Below are 19,906 nucleotides of genomic sequence, written 5' to 3' on the forward strand. Positions count from 1 at the left end.
GGTGCAGAGGTGACTGAGGTTTTTTTAAATAAAAATAACAGAATTTATGTTTACCTGATAAATTTCTTTCTCCAACGGTGTGTCCGGTCCACGGCGTCATCCTTACTTGTGGGATATTCTCTTCCCCAACAGGAAATGGCAAAGAGCCCAGCAAAGCTGGTCACATGATCCCTCCTAGGCTCCGCCTACCCCAGTCATTCGACCGACGTTAAGGAGGAATATTTGCATAGGAGAAACCATATGGTACCGTGGTGACTGTAGTTAAAGAAAATAAAATATCAGACCTGATTAAAAAAACCAGGGCGGGCCGTGGACCGGACACACCGTTGGAGAAAGAAATTTATCAGGTAAACATAAATTCTGTTTTCTCCAACATAGGTGTGTCCGGTCCACGGCGTCATCCTTACTTGTGGGAACCAATACCAAAGCTTTAGGACACGGATGAAGGGAGGGAGCAAATCAGGTCACCTAAATGGAAGGCACCACGGCTTGCAAAACCTTTCTCCCAAAAATAGCCTCAGAAGAAGCAAAAGTATCAAACTTGTAAAATTTGGTAAAAGTGTGCAGTGAAGACCAAGTCGCTGCCCTACATATCTGATCAACAGAAGCCTCGTTCTTGAAGGCCCATGTGGAAGCCACAGCCCTAGTGGAATGAGCTGTGATTCTTTCGGGAGGCTGCCGTCCGGCAGTCTCGTAAGCCAATCTGATGATGCTTTTAATCCAAAAAGAGAGAGAGGTAGAAGTTGCTTTTTGACCTCTCCTTTTACCTGAATAAACAACAAACAAGGAAGATGTTTGTCTAAAATCCTTTGTAGCATCTAAATAGAATTTTAGAGCGCGAACAACATCCAAATTGTGCAACAAACGTTCCTTCTTTGAAACTGGTTTCGGACACAGAGAAGGTACGATAATCTCCTGGTTAATGTTTTTGTTAGAAACAACTTTTGGAAGAAAACCAGGTTTAGTACGTAAAACCACCTTATCTGCATGGAACACCAGATAAGGAGGAGAACACTGCAGAGCAGATAATTCTGAGACTCTTCTGGCAGAAGAAATCGCAACTAAAAACAAAACTTTCCAAGATAATAACTTAATATCAACGGAATGTAAGGGTTCAAACGGAACCCCCTGAAGAACTGAAAGAACTAAATTGAGACTCCAAGGAGGAGTCAAAGGTTTGTAAACAGGCTTGATTCTAACCAGAGCCTGCACAAAGGCTTGAACATCTGGCACAGCTGCCAGCTTTTTGTGAAGTAATACCGACAAGGCAGAAATCTGTCCCTTCAGGGAACTTGCAGATAATCCTTTTTCCAATCCTTCTCGAAGGAAGGATAGAATCCTAGGAATCTTAACCTTGTCCCAAGGGAATCCTTTAGATTCACACCAACAGATATATTTTTTCCAAATTTTGTGGTAAATCTTTCTAGTCACAGGCTTTCTGGCCTGAACAAGAGTATCGATAACAGAATCTGAGAATCCTCGCTTCGATAAAATCAAGCGTTCAATCTCCAAGCAGTCAGCTGGAGTGAAACCAGATTCGGATGTTCGAACGGACCCTGAACAAGAAGGTCTCGTCTCAAAGGTAGCTTCCAAGGTGGAGCCGATGACATATTCACCAGATCTGCATACCAAGTCCTGCGTGGCCACGCAGGAGCTATCAAGATCACCGACGCCCTCTCCTGCTTGATCCTGGCTATCAGCCTGGGGATGAGAGGAAATGGCGGGAACACATAAGCTAGTTTGAAGGTCCAAGGTGCCACTAGTGCATCCACTAGAGCCGCCTTGGGATCCCTGGATCTGGCCCCGTAGCAAGGAACTTTGAAGTTCTGACGAGAGGCCATCAGATCCATGTCTGGAATGCCCCACAGGTGAGTGACTTGGGCAAAGATTTCCGGATGGAGTTCCCACTCCCCCGGATGCAATGTCTGCCGACTCAGAAAATCCGCTTCCCAATTTTCCACTCCTGGGATGTGGATAGCAGACAGGTGGCAGGAGTGAGACTCCGCCCAAAGAATTATTTTGGTTACTTCTTCCATCGCTAGGGAACTCCTTGTTCCCCCCTGATGGTTGATGTACGCAACAGTCGTCATGTTGTCTGATTGAAACCGTATGAACCTGGTCCTCGCAAGCTGGGGCCAGGCCTGGAGAGCATTGAATATCGCTCTCAGTTCCAGAATATTTATCGGTAGAAGAGATTCTTCCCGAGACCAAAGACCCTGAGCTTTCAGGGATCCCCAGACCGCGCCCCAGCCTATCAGACTGGCGTCGGTCGTGACAATGACCCACTCTGGTCTGTGGAACATCATCCCTTGAGACAGATTGTCCAGGGACAGCCACCAACGGAGTGAGTCTCTGGTCTTCTGATTTACTTGTATCTTCGGAGACAAGTCTGTATAGTCCCCATTCCACTGACTGAGCATGCACAGTTGTAATGGTCTTAGATGAATGCGCGCAAAAGGAACTATGTCCATCGCCGCCACCATCAACCCGATCACTTCCATGCACTGAGCTATGGAAGGAAGAGGAACGGAATGAAGTATCCGACAAGAGTCCAGAAGCTTTGTTTTTCTGGCCTCTGTTAGAAAGATCCTCATTTCTAAGGAGTCTATAATTGTTCCCAAGAAGGGAACCCTTGTTGACGGGGATAGAGAACTCTTTTCCACGTTCACTTTCCAGCCGTGAGATCTGAGAAAGGCCAGGACAATGTCCGTGTGAGCCTTTGCTTGAGGAAGGGACGACGCTTGAATCAGAATGTCGTCCAGGTAAGGTACTACTGCAATGCCCCTTGGTCTTAGCACCGCTAGAAGGGACCCTAGTACCTTTGTGAAAATCCTTGGAGCAGTGGCTAATCCGAAAGGAAGCGCCACGAACTGGTAATGTTTGTCCAGGAATGCAAACCTTAGGAACCGATGATGTTCCTTGTGGATAGGAATATGTAGATACGCATCCTTTAAATCCACCGTGGTCATGAATTGACCTTCCTGGATGGAAGGAAGGATAGTTCGGATGGTTTCCATCTTGAACGATGGGACCTTGAGAAATTTGTTTAAGATCTTGAGATCTAGGATTGGTCTGAACGTTCCCTCTTTTTTGGGAACTATGAACAGATTGGAGTAGAACCCCATCCCCTGTTCTCTTAATGGAACAGGATGAATCACTCCCATTTTTTAACAGGTCTTCTACACAATGTAAGAACGCCTGTCTTTTTATGTGGTCTGAAGACAACTGCGACCTGTGGAACCTCCCCCTTGGGGGAAGTCCCTTGAATTCCAGAAGATAACCCTGGGAGACTATTTCTAGCGCCCAAGGATCCAGAACATCTCTTGCCCAAGCCTGAGCGAAGAGAGAGAGTCTGCCCCCCACAGATCCGGTCCCGGATCGGGGGCCAATATTTCATGCTGTCTTGGTAGCAGTGGCAGGTTTCTTGGCCTGCTTTCCCTTGTTCCAGCCTTGCATTGGTCTCCAAGCTGGCTTGGCCTGAGAAGTATTACCCTCTTGCTTAGAGGACGTAGCACCTTGGGCTGGTCCGTTTTTACGAAAGGGACGAAAATTAGGTCTATTTTTTGCCTTGAAAGGCCGATCCTGAGGAAGGGCGTGGCCCTTACCCCCAGTGATATCAGAGATAATCTCTTTCAAGTCAGGACCAAACAACGTTTTCCCCTTGAAAGGAATGTTTAGTAGCTTGTTCTTGGAAGACGCATCAGCCGACCAAGATTTCAACCAAAGCGCTCTGCGCGCCACAATAGCAAACCCAGAGTTCTTAGCCGCTAACTTAGCCAATTGCAAAGAGGCGTCTAGAGTGAAAGAATTAGCCAATTTGAGAGCATTGATTCTGTCCATAATCTCCTCATAAGGAGGAGAGTCACTATCGAGCACCTTTAGCAGTTCATCAAACCAGAAATATGCGGCAGTAGTGACAGGGACAATGCATGAAATGGGTTGTAGAAGGTAACCCTGCTGAACAAACATCTTTTTAAGCAAACCTTCTAATTTTTTATCCATAGGATCTTTGAAAGCACAACTATCCTCTATGGGAATAGTGGTGCGTTTGTTTAAAGTAGAAACCGCTCCCTCGACCTTGGGGACTGACTGCCATAAGTCCTTTCTGGGGTCGACCATAGGAAACAAGTTTTTAAATATGGGGGGAGGGACGAAAGGAATACCGGGCCTTTCCCATTCTTTATTAACAATGTCCGCCACCCGCTTGGGTATAGGAAAAGCTTCTGGGAGCCCCGGCACCTCTAGGAACTTGTCCATTTTACATAGTTTCTCTGGGATGACTAAATTTTCACAATCATCCAGAGTGGATAATACCTCCTTAAGCAAAATGCGGAGATGTTCCAATTTAAATTTAAATGTAATCACATCAGATTCAGCCTGCTGAGAAATGTTCCCTAAATCAGTAATTTCTCCCTCAGACAAAACCTCCCTGGCCCCCTCAGATTGGGTTAGGGGCCCTTCAGAGATATTAATATCAGCGTCGTCATGCTCTTCAGTAACTAAAACAGAGCAGCCACGCTTACGCTGACAAGGGTTCATTTTGGCTAAAATGTTTTTGACAGAATTATCCATTACAGCCGTTAATTGTTGCATAGTAAGGAGTATTGGCGCGCTAGATGTACTAGGGGCCTCCTGAGTGGGCAAGACTCGTGTAGACGAAGGAGGGAATGATGCAGTACCATGCTTACTCCCCTCACTTGAGGAATCATCTTGGGCATCATTGTCATTATCACATAAATCACATTTATTTAAATGAATAGGAATTCTGGCTTCCCCACATTCAGAACACAGTCTATCTGGTAGTTCAGACATGTTAAACAGGCATAAACTTGAACAGAAAGTACAAAAAACGTTTTAAAATAAAACCGTTACTGTCACTTTAAATTTTAAACTGAACACACTTTATTACTGCAATTGCGAAAAAACATGAAGGAATTGTTCAAAATTCACCAAATTTTCACCACAGCGTCTTAAAGCTTTGAAAATATTGCACACCAATTTTGGAAGCTTTAACCCTTAAAATAACGGAACCGGAGCCGTTTTAAGCTTTAAACCCCTTTACAGTCCCTGGTATCTGCTTTGCTGAGACCCAACCAAACCCAAAGGGGAATACGATACCAAATGACGCCTTCAGAAGTCTTTTATAAGTATCAGAGCTCCTCTCACATGCGACTGCATGCCATGCCTCTCAAAAACAAGTGCGCAACACCGGCGCGAAAATGAGACTCTGCCTATGCTTTGGGAAAGCCCCTAAAGAATAAGGTGTCTAAAACAGTGCCTGCCGATATTATTATATCAAAATACCCATAAAAAATGATTCCTCAAGGCTAAATATGTGTTAATAATCAATCGATTTAGCCCAGAAAAAGTCTACAGTTTAAATAAGCCCTTGTGAAGCCCTTATTTACAATCGTAATAAACATGGCTTACCGGATCCCATAGGGAAAATGACAGCTTCCAGCATTACATCGTCTTGTTAGAATGTGTCATACCTCAAGCAGTAAGAGACTGCACACTGTTCCCCCAACTGAAGTTAATTGCTCTCAACAGTCCTGTGTGGAACAGCCATGGATTTTAGTTACGGTTGCTAAAATCATTTTCCTCATACAAACAGAATTCTTCATCTCTTTTCTGTTTCTGAGTAAATAGTACGTACCAGCACTATTTGAAAATAACAAACTCTTGATTGAATAATGAAAAACTACAGTTAAACACTAAAAAACTCTAAGCCATCTCCGTGGAGATGTTGCCTGTACAACGGCAAAGAGAATGACTGGGGTAGGCGGAGCCTAGGAGGGATCATGTGACCAGCTTTGCTGGGCTCTTTGCCATTTCCTGTTGGGGAAGAGAATATCCCACAAGTAAGGATGACGCCGTGGACCGGACACACCTATGTTGGAGAAATACTGCCTGTCTTAAATAAACAGGGTGGGCCGTGGACTTGAAACATCACAAGAGAAAAAAAATTATTATCAGGTAAGCATAAATTATGTTTTCTCTTGTAAGATGTATCGAGTCCACGGATTATACCATACTTGTGGGACACCAATACCAAAGCTTTAGGACACGGATGAAGGGAGGGACAAGACAGGTACATTAAAAAGAAGGCACCACTGCTTGTAGAACCTTTCTCCCAAAAATAGCCTCTGAAGAAGCAAAAGTATCGAATTTGGAAAAATTGGAAAAAGTATGAAGCGAAGACCAAGTCGCCGCCTTACAAATCTGTTCAACAGAAGCCTCATTTTTAAAAGCCCATGTGGAAGCCATTGCTATAGTAGAATGAGCAGTAATTCTTTCAGGAGGCTTCTGACCAGCAGTCTCATAAGCCAAACCGATGATGCTTTTCAACCAAAAGGAAAGAGAGGTAGCCGTAGCCTTTTGACCTCTCCGTTTACCAGAATAAACAACAAACAATGAAGATGTTTGACGGAAATCTTTAGTTGCTTGTAAGTAGAACTTTAAAGCACGAACCACATCAAGATTGTGCAACAGACGTTCCTTCTTTGATGAAGGATTAGGACACAGTGAAGGAACAACAATCTCCTGATTGATATTCCTATTAGAAACAACCTTAAGAAGGAATCCAGGTTTGGTATGCAAAACCACCTTATCTGCATGGAAGACAAGGTAAGGTGAATCACACTGTAAAGCAGATAACTCAGAAACTCTTCGAGCCGAAGAGATAGCTACTAAAAACAAAACTTTCCAAGATAGTAGCTTAATATCTATGGGACGCATAGGTTCAAACGGAACCCCTTGAAGAACTTTAAGAACTAAATTTAGAATCCATGGCGGAGCAACAGGTTTAAATACAGGCTTGATCCTGACCAAGGCCTGACTAAACGCTTGAACGTCTGGGACATCTGCCAGACGTTTGTGTAAAAGAATAGACAAAACAGATATTTGTTCTTTTAAGGAACTAGCTGATAATCCCTTTTCCAATCCTTCTTGGAGAAAGGACAATATTCTAGGAATCCTAATCTTACTCCATGAGTAACCCTTGGATTCACACCAATAAAAATATTTGTGCCAAATCTTATGATAGATCTACCTGGTGACAGGCTTTCTAGATTGAATCAGGATATCAATGACCGACTCAGAGAAACCACGCTTTGATAGAATCAGAAGTTCAATCTACAAACAGTCAGACGCAGAGAAATTAGATTTGGATGCGTGAATGGACCTTGGATTAGAATGTCCTGCCTCATTGGCAGAGTTAACGGTGGAACCGATGACACGTCTACTAGGTCTGTATACAAAGTCCTGCGTGGCCACGCAGGCGCTATCAGAATCACCGAAGCTCTCTCCTGCTTCATTCTGGCAACCAGACGTGGGAGGAGAGGAAACGGTGGAAATACATAGGCCAGATTGAAGGACCAGGGCACTGCTAGAGCATCTATCAGTACCGCCTGGGGATCCCGGGACCTGGACCCGTAACGAGGAAGTTTGGCATTCTGACGGGACGCCATCAGATCCAATTCTGGTGTGCCCCATAGCTGAGTCAGCTGGGCAAATACCTCCAGATGGAGCTCCCACTCCCCCGGATGAAAAGTCTGACGACTTAGGAAATCCGCCTCCCAGTTCTCTACCCCTGGGATATGGATTGCTGAGAGATGGCAAGAGTGATCCTCCACTCATCGGATTATTTTGGTTACCTCCATCATCGCTAGAGAACTCCATGTTCCTCCTTGATGATTGATATAAGCTACAGTCGTGATGTTGTCCGACTGAAATCTGATGAATTTGGCCGCAGCTAGCTGAGTCCACGCCTGAAGCACATTGAATATCTCTCTCAGTTCTAGAATGTTTATCGGGAGAAGAGTTTCCTCCCGAGACCATAAGCCCTGTGCTTTCAGGGAGTTCCAGACAGCATCCCAGCCTAGCAGGCTGGCATCTGTTGTTACTATGAGCCACTCTGGCCTGCGGAAACACATTACCTGAGACAGGTGGTCCTGAGAAAACCACCAGAGAAGAGAATCTCTGGTCTCCTGGTCCAGATGCAGTTGAGGAGATAAATCTGCATAATCCCCATTCCACTGTTTGAGCATGCATAGTTGCAGTGGTCTGAGGTGTAGGCGGGCAAAAGGAACTATGTCCATTGCCGCTACCATGAGTCCGATTACCTCCATACATTGAGCCACTGATGGCTGAGGAATGGAATGAAGAGCTCGGCAAGAGGTTAAGAGTGTTGATTTTCTGACCTCCGTCAGAAATATTTTCATTTCTACCGAGTTTCTCAGAGTCCCTAGGAAGGAAACCCGAATAGGGTCTTTCCTTTTAAAGGGATGTTCAAAAGTTTAGATTTTGATGACACATCAGCAGACCAGGACTTAAGCCATAACGCCCTGAGTGCTAAAATGGCAAAACCTGAATTCTTTGCCGCTAATTTAGCCAGTTGGAAAGCGGCATCTGTAATGAAAGAATTAGCCAACTTAAGGGCCTTAATTCTGTCCATAATATCCTCTAATGGAGTCTCCATCTGAAGAGACTCTTCTAGAGCCTCGAACCAGAAAGCAGCTGCAGTAGTTACAGGAACAATGCATGCAATAGGTTGGAGAAGAAAACCTTGATGAACAAAAATTTTCTTCAGGAGACCCTCTAATTTTTTATCCATAGGATCTTTGAAAGCACAACTGTCTTCGATAGGTATAGTTGTACGCTTAGCCAAAGTAGAAATAGCTCCCTCCACCTTAGGAACTGTCTGCCACGAGTCCCACATGGTGTCAGATATGGGAAACATTTTCTTAAAAACAGGAGGGGGAGCGAACGGAATACCTGGCCTATCCCACTCCTTAGTAACAATATTCACAATCCTCTTAGGGACTGGAAAAACATCAGTGTAAACGGGAACCTCTAAGTATTTGTCCATTTTACACAATTTCTCTGGGACCACTATAGGGTCACAATCATCTAGAGTCGCTAATACCTCCCTGAGCAATAAGCTGAGGTGTTCAAATTTAAATTTAAAGGCCGTCATATCAGAATCTGTCTGAGGGAGCGTCTTTCCTGAATCAGAAATTTCTCCCTTAGATAACAAATACCTTACCCCTACTTCAGAACACTGTGAGGGTATATCGGATACGACTACTAATGCGTCAGACGGCTCAGCATTTGTTCTTAACCCAGAGCTGTCACACTTTCCTTGTAAACCAGGCAGTTTGGATAAAACCTCTGTGAGGGTTGTATTCATAACTGTGGCCATGTCTTGTAAAGTAAATGAATTCGACGCACTAGAGGTACTAGGCGTCACTTGTGCGGACGTTACTGGTTGTGACACTTGGGGAGAACTAGATGTTAAACCCTCATTTCCTTCTGTCTGAGAATCATCTATTGCAATATCTTTAAGTGCTAAAATATGCTCTTTATAATTTATAGACATATCAGTGCAATTGGGACACATTCTAAGAGGGGGTTCCACAATGGCTTCTAAACACATTGAACAAGGATTTGTGTCAGACGTGTTAAACAGGCTAGTAATGTAACAAGCAAGTTTGGAAAACACTTTAATCAAAGCAAATAACACTTAGAAAAAAATGGCACTGTGCCTTTAAGAGAAAAAAAGATGCACAAACTCTGCAAAACAGTGTAAAAAAGCAGTAAACTCAACGAAATTTTTACAGTAGCATCATAAAGCTTTAGTAACTTTGCACAACTATTCAAATAAACAATTAAACCCCTTAATGTAAAAACCGGATTGACAAAACGTCAAAACCGGTAAAAAAAAAAAAAAAAAAGTTCAGCACGGCCTACCTGCCCTTTAGGAACGATTTGTGGGGAAAAAAAACTTCTTTACAGCCCTCAAACACAGTAGGAACATCTGAAGAAGCAGCTGGATGTCTCTGAGGAAAAGAAACTGCGCAACTGAGGCGCGAAAATAGGCCCCTCCCACCTCACTCAATGTTATGGGGCCTAAAAGAAACACCACAGAGTGTTTCTTAAACTAGCCATGTGGGTTAATAACCCTTAAACAAGCCACAATGACCCCTTAAAGTCCCTCAAAAAACGTTATATTTGCAATAAAAACAAACGTTTTTTCCTATCAGTATCACCAGTAACTAATGAGCCGTTTATGCAAGCTGGGATTCCTACTAAATTTCTGAATACAGCTTACCCTTCCCTCATGGGGATATTGCCAGCCTTTTCTAGAATAACACAGTCTGTCTAGAAAAAAATAGACTGAACATACCTCAATGCAGTTTAGCCTGCGAACCGTTCCCCCAACTGAAGTTTTCCTGTACTCTTCAGCTCTTGTGAGAACAGCAGTGGATCTTAATTACAAAGTGCTAAGATCATTATCCTCCTTGCAGAAATCTTCATCCCTTTTCTGCCAGAGAGTAAATAGTACACACCGGTACCATTTAAAATAAACTTTTGCTTGAGAAAATAAAAACTAACAATTTTGTCACCACACTAACTTTACCCTTCCTAGCAGTTAAGCAGGCAAAGAGAATGACTGGGGGGGCGGAGCTGAGGGAGGAGCTATATAGACAGCTCTGCTGTGGGTGCTCTTTGCCACTTCCTGTTAGGAAGGAGAATATCCCACAAGTATGGATGAATCTGTGGACTCGATACATCTTACAAGAGAAACCTCCTTTAACAGTACACAAAGGTGTTCAAGCCTAAATCTGAAGGATACAACTTCAGCATCAGAAGAAAGAATTATACTGTCCAAATCTGAGATTTCACCCTCAGAAGCTACCGACGTATCTTCCTTATCAGACCCTTTCAATAAAGGAATTTGTTCCTGAATACCGCAAACAATATGGGGTTAACCCCTTCCTATCATAAAAGAGTTAACCCCAGTCACTGCCACAATGTATAGTGCCTGCCTCTGCCTAAAATTATCCTGAACTCAGGATACTAGTCCCATAATGTGCAGATTCAAAAGGAATGGTTAACACTTTCAGTGTTTCATTGTTGTGGGTTAACTATTCAGTGCCAGCCTCCTATCCAGCCCCAGAAGACATAAGGCACTTACCTGCATCTCTCGCTGTCAGGCAGGGAGACAGCTCTCACGGTAGGACGACACTCCTTACAGGGACCTGTGGAAAAAGAAAGGACAGAGTAAACCTACTTGGCTTTCTATACCAGGGCAGCAACATGTTAGGAAAAAGCAGCAAAACCCACTTAACAAGTTCCTAACTGCTTAAAAGCCACCCCTGCCCTACTGAAGAGACTAATGTGGAGTACGTCTAGACATAATTTTAAGAGGAAAGAAATAGAGTAAACCTACTCTGGCTTTCAAAATAATGAAATCTTGATTGAAGTAATCAGACACCAAAACTTCACCTCCTCCATGCACTGAAGCCAAAGAGAATGACTTAACTCAACATATCTTAGGAAAGAAATATAAGCATGAACCCCCCCCCCCCCAATAACACACCTGAAGGGTGAAATTAGGTACCTAAAAATGACATAACAGTCCCCCGGCTATGATATAGTCAAAAGTCAATATCTACCTGTTTTTCTTTTGTTTTGTTTTTTTATTACAACCCCCACACTTACCCGAAAGGCACCCATACTACTGGATTTACCATAAGCAGCAAAAAATGCTTCCAGCAGATAGCCAATTCAGTGAGTAAATATATGACGTAAAACCAACAGATGGCGGCTAAGGACCAGTACCCGCGACACCTGTAGCAGACCTGTGACTATCTCTCATATAGCGTTCTTGTGCCCCTACCCATACTCCAAAGACATCCCTATCTCTAAACAGTAGCTCTCTTAGGGGAAAACTGGGCCTCAAATCATACTGGAAATCATTCTCACAAACACCTGGAGCACTTCTCTTATTTACCTTCCTCCTGCAAAGGCAAAAAGAAGGCTAGTTTCCAGTAAGAAGGAGGAATTTTAAGGGTCCTGATTCCAAGATACAAAAGGAGCCTCACTGAGACCCTAAGTTATACATTAGTAATACAATACATTCATGAGAAGTAAAATGAAAAGCTCTTACTGGAATCTACGCCGTGGAACAGGAACACGGCCCTTCAAGTTTGACAGATAGTAGCGTCACCTCTGCCAAGGATTTGAGAGAAGAAAGCAGGCAGTGAAACTCATCAACGCTGATTGCTTGAGGAGCTGTTAATATACGTTGGGATGGTTTCGCAGAAAGACTCTCCCTGCATCTCCAGACTCTAACAGTCATCCATGCTCTCACTGAGAGGCTGATAGGACTACTTAAAACTCCAGTTCCATGCTGAAGAGTACTAACCTCCATAAGAGACTATCGAAAACTTCTGACACTTCTCTGCCAACCTCCTGGGACAAAAAGCAAAGAAAGACTGGGGGATGAGGGGAGTGGGAGGAGTATTTAAGCATTTGGCTGGGGTGTCTTTGCCTCCTCCTAGTGGCCAGGTTCTTATATCCCAAAAGTAATGAATGCAGCTGTGGACTCATTCCATTTATGAAGAAAATAAATTCTGCTCAGTCTGCCTTAATCCAAACAGGTAGAAACAGAACTTACTCAAACAGGAAGGGGAGGACATATGTAGTTACCCTTCCCCCCTCAGAATGCTGAAAGGTATCTTCTACCTACTCCATAAAACATTTACCCACAAGGACTGATAGATTATACAGGAGAGAAAAAAAAGGACTTGTAGTGCATGTTACACATAAATCTCCTAAGAAGAAATACTTACTGATTGGGTGACCCAGGAGGAGATCGAGAAGGCAGACTTTGTGTTTCCAATCTCTCATTAGACAAAGAGTTCCTGCTTACTACTTCCCAGTCCATGTTATTGACAAGTTTTCGTGACAACGGTTTGCTTGGAGATCTAAATAAAAAAAACAAACATGTTCTTAAAGAAAGCACAGGATTTATACATTCAGTAAAACAAATTATCAAAAAAATGACACAAACATTTTTGAGCTTTATAATCTAAGTGCCACTCTCATTCACATCTAGAACCCTGCTAAGTGCAATAAACAGCTTTTAAGCTAAAATTTGCTTTTCAAAAGATTATTCGTGGGACCATACATTACTAATGACATTTCTTAGAAAATATCAGACAGTTTAGAGAAATATGCCTGTCACCGCAGGTGTCCGGCTGCGTTTCCAGTATCAGAGTGATGAGTGGAGAGCGGCTTGAAAGAGGTGATGGCTAGAGGGAGAAAGGACTTGGGGGAAACAGACTGGCGAATCCAGTGGAGATGAAATACTCATTGCTCAGGTTAGAATAGACTTCTCAGGATAATTTAAGCAAGCTATAGCTTTTGAGGATCTGCTTGAAAACAGCAACAGGCTTGACGAAGTTCCTTCCAGGATAGGTAGAAAAATTACCAAGCAAAGAGGAAGTAAGGAGGCAGACATTTATAGTGGAATTTGGTATTAGAGACCTCCTACTAGTTAAAAGGTATATGAACATACCCATATCATTACACTTTTGTGGCTTCCACATCATATTTGAGAGCTCTTACAATATCCAAGTTGTGCAGAAGACGCCCATTAAAATTCTTAGGAGCTGCACAAAAACAAAATTTATGCTTACCTGATAAATTTCTTTCTTTCTTGACACGATGAGTCCACGGATCATCTAATTACTATTGGGAATATCACTCCTGCCCAGCAGGAGGCGGCAAAGAGTACTACAGCAAAGCTGTTAAATATCACCTCCCTTCCCTCCAACCCCAGTCATTTGACCGAAGCAAAGGAGAGAAAGGAAGCAACAAGGTGCAGAGGTGTCTGAAGTTTATATAATACCAACAACCTGTCTAAAAAACAGAGTGGGCCGTGGACTCATGTCAAGAAAGAAAGAAATTTATCAGGTAAGCATAAATTTTGTTTTCTTTCTAATGACACGATGAGTCCACGGATCATCTAATTACTATTGGGAATCAATACCCAAGCCAGAGTACACAGATGATAAGGGAGAGACAAGACAGGGAACCTAAACGGCAGGCACCACTGCTTGAAGAACCTTTATCCCAAAAGCGGCCTCAGCCGAGGCAAAAGTGTCAAATTTATAGAATTTTGAAAAAGTGTGAAGAGAGGACCAAGTTGCAGCCTTGCAAATCTGTTCCACAGAAGCTTCATTTTTGAATGCCCAGAAAGAGTAAACAGCCCACGTAGAATGAGCTGTAACTCTGTCAGGAGGTTGCTGTCCAGCAGTTTCATAGGCAAAGTGAATGATACTCTTCAGCCACAAAGAAAGAGAAGTAGCCGCAGCTTTCTGACCCTTACGTTTCCCAGAGAATACCACAAACAGAGCAGAAGACTGACAAAAATCGTTAGTCGCCTGTAAAAAGAATTTGAATGCACGCACCACGTCCAGGTTGTGCAAAAGCCGTTCCTTTTGAGAAGAAGGATTAAGACACAAGGAAGGAACAACAATCTCCTGATTAATGTTCCGGTCTGAAACTACTTTAGGGAGGAACCCTAACTTAGTACGCAAAACCACCTTATCCGAATGAAAAATAAGGTAAGGAGACTCATACTGTAATGCTGAGAGCTCTGACACTCTACAAGCAGATGAAATAGCAACAGGAAACAAAACTTTCCAAGATAACAACTTAATATCTAAGGAATGCATAGGCTCAAACGGAGCCCCTTGAAGAACCTTAAGAACTAAATTAAGACTCCAGGGAGGAGTAACTGGTTTCAACACAGGCCTGATCCTGATCAAGGCCTGACAAAACGATTGCACGTCTTGGACGTCCGCCAGACGTTTATGTAACAAAATAGACAAGGCAGATATTTGACCCTTTAGGGAACTTGCCGATAAACCCTTCTCCAAACCTTCTTGGAGAAAGGACAGAATTCTAGGAATCCTAACTCTACTCCAAGAGTAGCCCTTGGATTCACACCAATATAGATATTTACGACATATCTTGTGGTAAATCTTTCTAGTCACAGGTTTACGAGCCTGAATCATGGTCTCAATGACTGACTCTGAAAATCCACGCTTGGATAAAATTAGGCATTCAATCTCCAAGCAGTCGGCTTCAGAGAAACTAGATTTAGATGAAGGAAGGGCCATTGAAGTAGAAGGTTCTTCCTTAACGGAAGTCTCCAAGGTGGAAGAGATGTCATGTCCACCAGGTCTGCATACCAAATCCTGCGAGGCCACGCCTGTGCAATGAGGATCACCAACGCCCTTTCCTGCTTGATTCGAGCAATGACCCGAGGTAGCAGAGCGAACCGAGGAAATGGGTATGCAAGACTAAAATTCCAAGGTACCGCCAGTGCATCTATCAGTACCGCCTGAGGGTCCCTTGACCTCAACCCGTACGTTGGGAGCTTGGCATTCTACCGCAATGCCATGTGGTCCAGATCCGGATGTCCCTATTTGAGAATCAGGCTGGAAAACACTTCCAGATGGAGTTCCCACTCCCCCGGGTGAAAGGTTTGCCTGCTCAAGAAGTCCGCCTCCCAGTTGTCCACTCCTGGGATGTGGATTGCCGACAGACAGCAATTGTGGGTATCCGCCCACTGAATGATCTTGGCGACAACTGTCATGGCCAAGGAACTCCGAGTTCCTCCCTGATGGTTGATGTAAGCCACTGAAGTTATATTGTCCGACTGGAACCTGATGAACCAGGCCGAGGCTGAGGCCAGGCCAGAAGAGCATTGAAGATTGCACTCAGCTCCAGAATGTTTATGGGTAGAACAGACTCCGACCGAGTCCATGTTCCCTGAGTCTTTAGAGAGCCCCAGACTGCTCCCCATCCCAGAAGGCTGACGTCTGTTGTCACAATCGCTAAAAATAAAGGTTGGTTTATCTGCCAAATGTTTCCCAATTATATTATCCTCCTTTAAAATGGGCCAGTGTTTCTTTATTATCTTTTTGATTATATTGTAATCCCTGGTTTCCCAACAGCCGGGCCGTGGCCCAGTACCGGGCCGTGATAGCCCTGCTGGTGGGCCCTGACCTGTCATGCCCCCACTGCACACTCTTACCCCCTGCACACAAGGGGCAGACTGAGACCAATCAAGGCCCCAGGAAAACTGTCTCACACTGACCCAAATGTATTCAAATTTATGCAAATGAACATGGTAGCCTCCCTGCCCTAACCCCAACAGGCCCATCAACCTCCAGAGCCAGGACCCCCAACATTAAGGGCCAAAGAAAGGGCCCCCAACCTCCAGGGCCAGACCTCACACTCCATGTCCCTCACAGCGACAGACCCTCGGCAGGACCCCCACTAAACCCACATTGAACTGCTTAGTTACTGATAGGGCAAATCCCTGCTGCTTACTAATATATATATATATATATATATATATATATATAAATAAAAAAATAAAACTACCGGGCCCTGGACATGTCCAGCTAAAATTTACCGGGCCTTGAGGTCACTTTGGTTGAGAACCACTGTTGTAATCTACACTGTAATCCGTATTGAGAGGAACATTAATTAGATCATTCTCTTCTCTTTTTTTTGTCTTATATTCTAAAAGTTCATTTCTGTTGGTTAGATGTGCTTTAGAGATTGCATTTTCAATTTTAGCTTTCTCATATCCCCTATCCTCAAATTTTTTTGCTATTAGAGTGACTTGGTTCTCAAAGTCTTCTATTCTTGAGCAATTTCTTTTAATACGTAGTGTTTGTCCATAAGGGATATTATCCTTCCAGGTTTTCAGATGGCAACTCTCTGCATGAATCAAATTATTACAATCAACTGGTTTGAAGTGGGTTTTAGTTTCTAATTTATCTTTAATTGCCATAATTTCCAAATCAAGGAAATTGACCTTAGTATGACTATAGTGACTTATAAATTTAAGGCCATGGTTATTGGAATTCATCCGCTCAAACAGTTTAATAAGTTCATTCTCAGGACCTTTCCATATTAAAAACAAATCATCTATATAGCGCTTGTAGAGCACGAGGCTCGCACCGAGAGGGTCATTGTTGAAGAATTCTTCTTCCCAAAATCCCATAAATAAATTGGCATAACTCGGTGCGAACCTCGTGCCCATGGCTGTACCCTCTATCTGTCTGTAGAATTTACTGTCAAAAGAGAAAAAATTATGCTCTAATATATATTGAATGCTTTTTAATATGAAGTCACTTTGTTTGGCTTCCATGTTGGTGTCTCTATCTAAAAAATTTTTAACAGCTGCTATTCCCTGTTGGTGATCGATCACAGTGTACAGTGATGATACATCGCATGTTGCGATTATCATTCCATCCTCCCATTTTATGGAATTTAAGATATTTAATAATTGAGTTGAGTCTTTCAAATGTGAATTTAACTTAAAGGGACAGTAAACCTTAAAAATAATGTTATATAATTCTGCACATAGTGCAGAATTATATAACATTATTTAAGTGCTATAGTTCTAAACGGCTTTTTTCTCTTCAAATAAGTAAAAATTATGGCGCTTTTACAGACCCGCTCTCTGCTGAGCGGGTCTGTAATATTCAGTCAGTGTATAGTCACAGCCCGGCTTGACCGCGCCATAGCACTAAGTGCAGCTCGCTCCTGTGACAGGAGCGAGCTGCACTTAGTCTTATGGCGCGATCGGGCCGGGCTGTGACTATACAGCTGGCCCGATGCGCTGACTGAATATTACAGACCCGCTCAGCAGAGAGCGGGTCTGTAAAAGCGCCGTAATTTTTACTTATTTGAAGAGAAAAAGCCGTTTAGAACTATAGCACTTAAATAATGTTATATAATTCTGCACTATGTGCAGAATTATATAACATTATTTTTAAGGTTTACTGTCCCTTTAATTACATAAGGTTGCAGAAATCGATCTATATATTGAGATAGGTTGGCAGAGATCGAATTGATCCCAGAGATAATGGGCCTCCCTGGTGGATTTATGAGACATTTGTGCACTTTTGGAAGGAAATAGAAGATAGGGATTTTAGAATGTTTAGGTGTTAAATAATTAAATTCACGTTCATTAAGAAGTCCTTCAGATTTTCCTTCGATAAGAATTTTATTTAGTATTTTGTTATATTTATCTGTAGGATTCATTGGTAGTACTTCATATGTTTTCTTATCATTTAAGAACCTATAGGCCTCAACCATATATTTTTCTGTATCCATTATTACAACCCCCCCCACCCTTATCCGCCGGCTTTATGGTCACCTCTAGGTCTTTCTGCATTTTTGTTAATATCTCTCTTTCTTTCTTATTGATATTTTGTTTCCTAATATGAGGTAGCTCACATTTCTTGATATCGTTTAAAACTATTTTCTCAAAGGTATCAAGATAGTTACCCTTTGAAGAAGCTGGATAAAACCGCGATTTGGGTTTTAAATCTGTATGTTGGAATTTATCAACTACTTTATTAGGAATGATACTCTGTTTCTCTAATGGGCTTTTCATAAAAAAACGCTTCAAGGTTAGGTTTCTGACGAACTTCTTGATATGTATGTGAGTGTTGAACTTACTCATCCTAGTAGTAGGTGCATAAGAGAGGCCTAAATTAAGTAATTTCTCCTGTTCTTTTGTCAGATTTACTTTACTTAAATTGAAAATCCCACTTTTCTTATTACTGTTATCTACCTCAATCTTTTTGGGTCGTTTAGACCTTCCTCCCCCTCTTCTTCCTCTAAATTTCTTTTTCTTCTTTGCATCTGTTCTGCTTCTTTTTTTTTGTAAGTTTTTTGAGGAGCCCTCTCTTAGAGGGCTGTGGCCTAAAAAAGGCGATTTGACATCTGATCTAATTTTGTCTGTGTTTGTCAAATCTTCTCTCAGAGGGAGAAACCTATTTTGTGTGGGTGTTATAAATTCCCTATTGTTTTGTCTCATGTCTCTCGGTTTGTAGACATTTCTGTGTCTGGGATATTCCCAATCATTCTGATCGTGGTTATGATTACTTCTCTGATAATCATAGTCACGTTTAGAATTACTGTGATGATAGCCATAATTATTAGTCCGATATCCGTTATTACGGTTTTGATATTCAAAACGGTTTTGATATCCCTGATTCTGTTGTCGGTAGTGTTCAGAATTCCAATAGTTTGGATTTCAATAGTTGTTATAATTACGTCTATGATAATTATTATTCTCCTGATTGTGATTGTAATTAGAATGACTAGTGTTATAACTAGCATGTTGAGAATGATATTGTTGGTTATAATTTCTGGAAGGATTTTCTTTTTTGTTATTTCTATTTTGAGGTTTTGTGGATTCTTGCTGGTCTGTCTCTCTATGTGTTTCTGTACTTTTAGCAGTATTATCCTTAATATCCCTTTCCATTTTACCCCATTTTGATCTCAGTAGATCTTAATTCAAATTATCTAATTTATTAATTATTACTTTTTGTTTTTCTTTAAATTCAGTTTCTTCCTTCAAACCCTTTAATTTTTCTTTTAGGTCAGAAATGTAAGTCTCTATGGTTAGTAATGTTTCTTTACGGGATTTTTTTTAAAATTTCTATAAGCCCCCTAGAGGCTGTATTGAGTGTGTCGGTCCATTCTGCCTGTAGTTCTTCACTTAATGTAAAGGTGCAGTTTTTACTAAACTGTAAACCTCTAGGGATAATACCCTTGCTTGTGTACCTATTTAGGAATACTAGCTCCATTTTTTGTTTCAGCTCTTTTATCATAGATGATTCTAGTTCGTTCATCAAATCTGATAGATTGGGAATAGAAAGATTATTATGTGTAGTGGACTTACTATCACTGCTTAGTTCCAAGTAAATTTTATCCCTAAAATCAAATAAGTCCTCCATAATGCTGTACAAAATTATACAATAATATTTATAAGTAAAAAAAAGGGGGATATGGTGTCCAAAGCAGCACACTAAAAGTCAGAGATAAAGTGAGAACAAATCAAAATGAGTAGATTAGTGCGCGCTAAAGGATGGTATTGCTAAACACTACTCTAAAGATACAATCTCTGTATGTATCAGACACAAGTTAATAACCAAATAGCGAAGCCTAAGCTTCAAGATACAGAAAGTGCGCTAACAAGCTGAAAGTATACACACCATATAAAGATTAAAGTTAA

General features: G+C 42.1%; 1 protein-coding gene across 1 annotated transcript in view; it reads right to left on the bottom strand.

Annotated features, from left to right (window-relative positions):
• PTPN4 (protein tyrosine phosphatase non-receptor type 4) overlaps positions 1 to 19,906 on the bottom strand; it is a gene marked incomplete in the record, with an annotated part of 1,345,721 nt that overhangs the window by 524,512 nt on the left and 801,303 nt on the right. The window contains 1 exon segment of the mRNA XM_053698088.1: positions 12,639 to 12,773. Coding sequence (XP_053554063.1) covers positions 12,639 to 12,773 — 135 coding nt within the window.

The sequence above is a fragment of the Bombina bombina genome, chromosome 1 (assembly GCF_027579735.1).
Source record: "Bombina bombina isolate aBomBom1 chromosome 1, aBomBom1.pri, whole genome shotgun sequence".
NCBI lineage: Eukaryota > Metazoa > Chordata > Amphibia > Anura > Bombinatoridae > Bombina > Bombina bombina.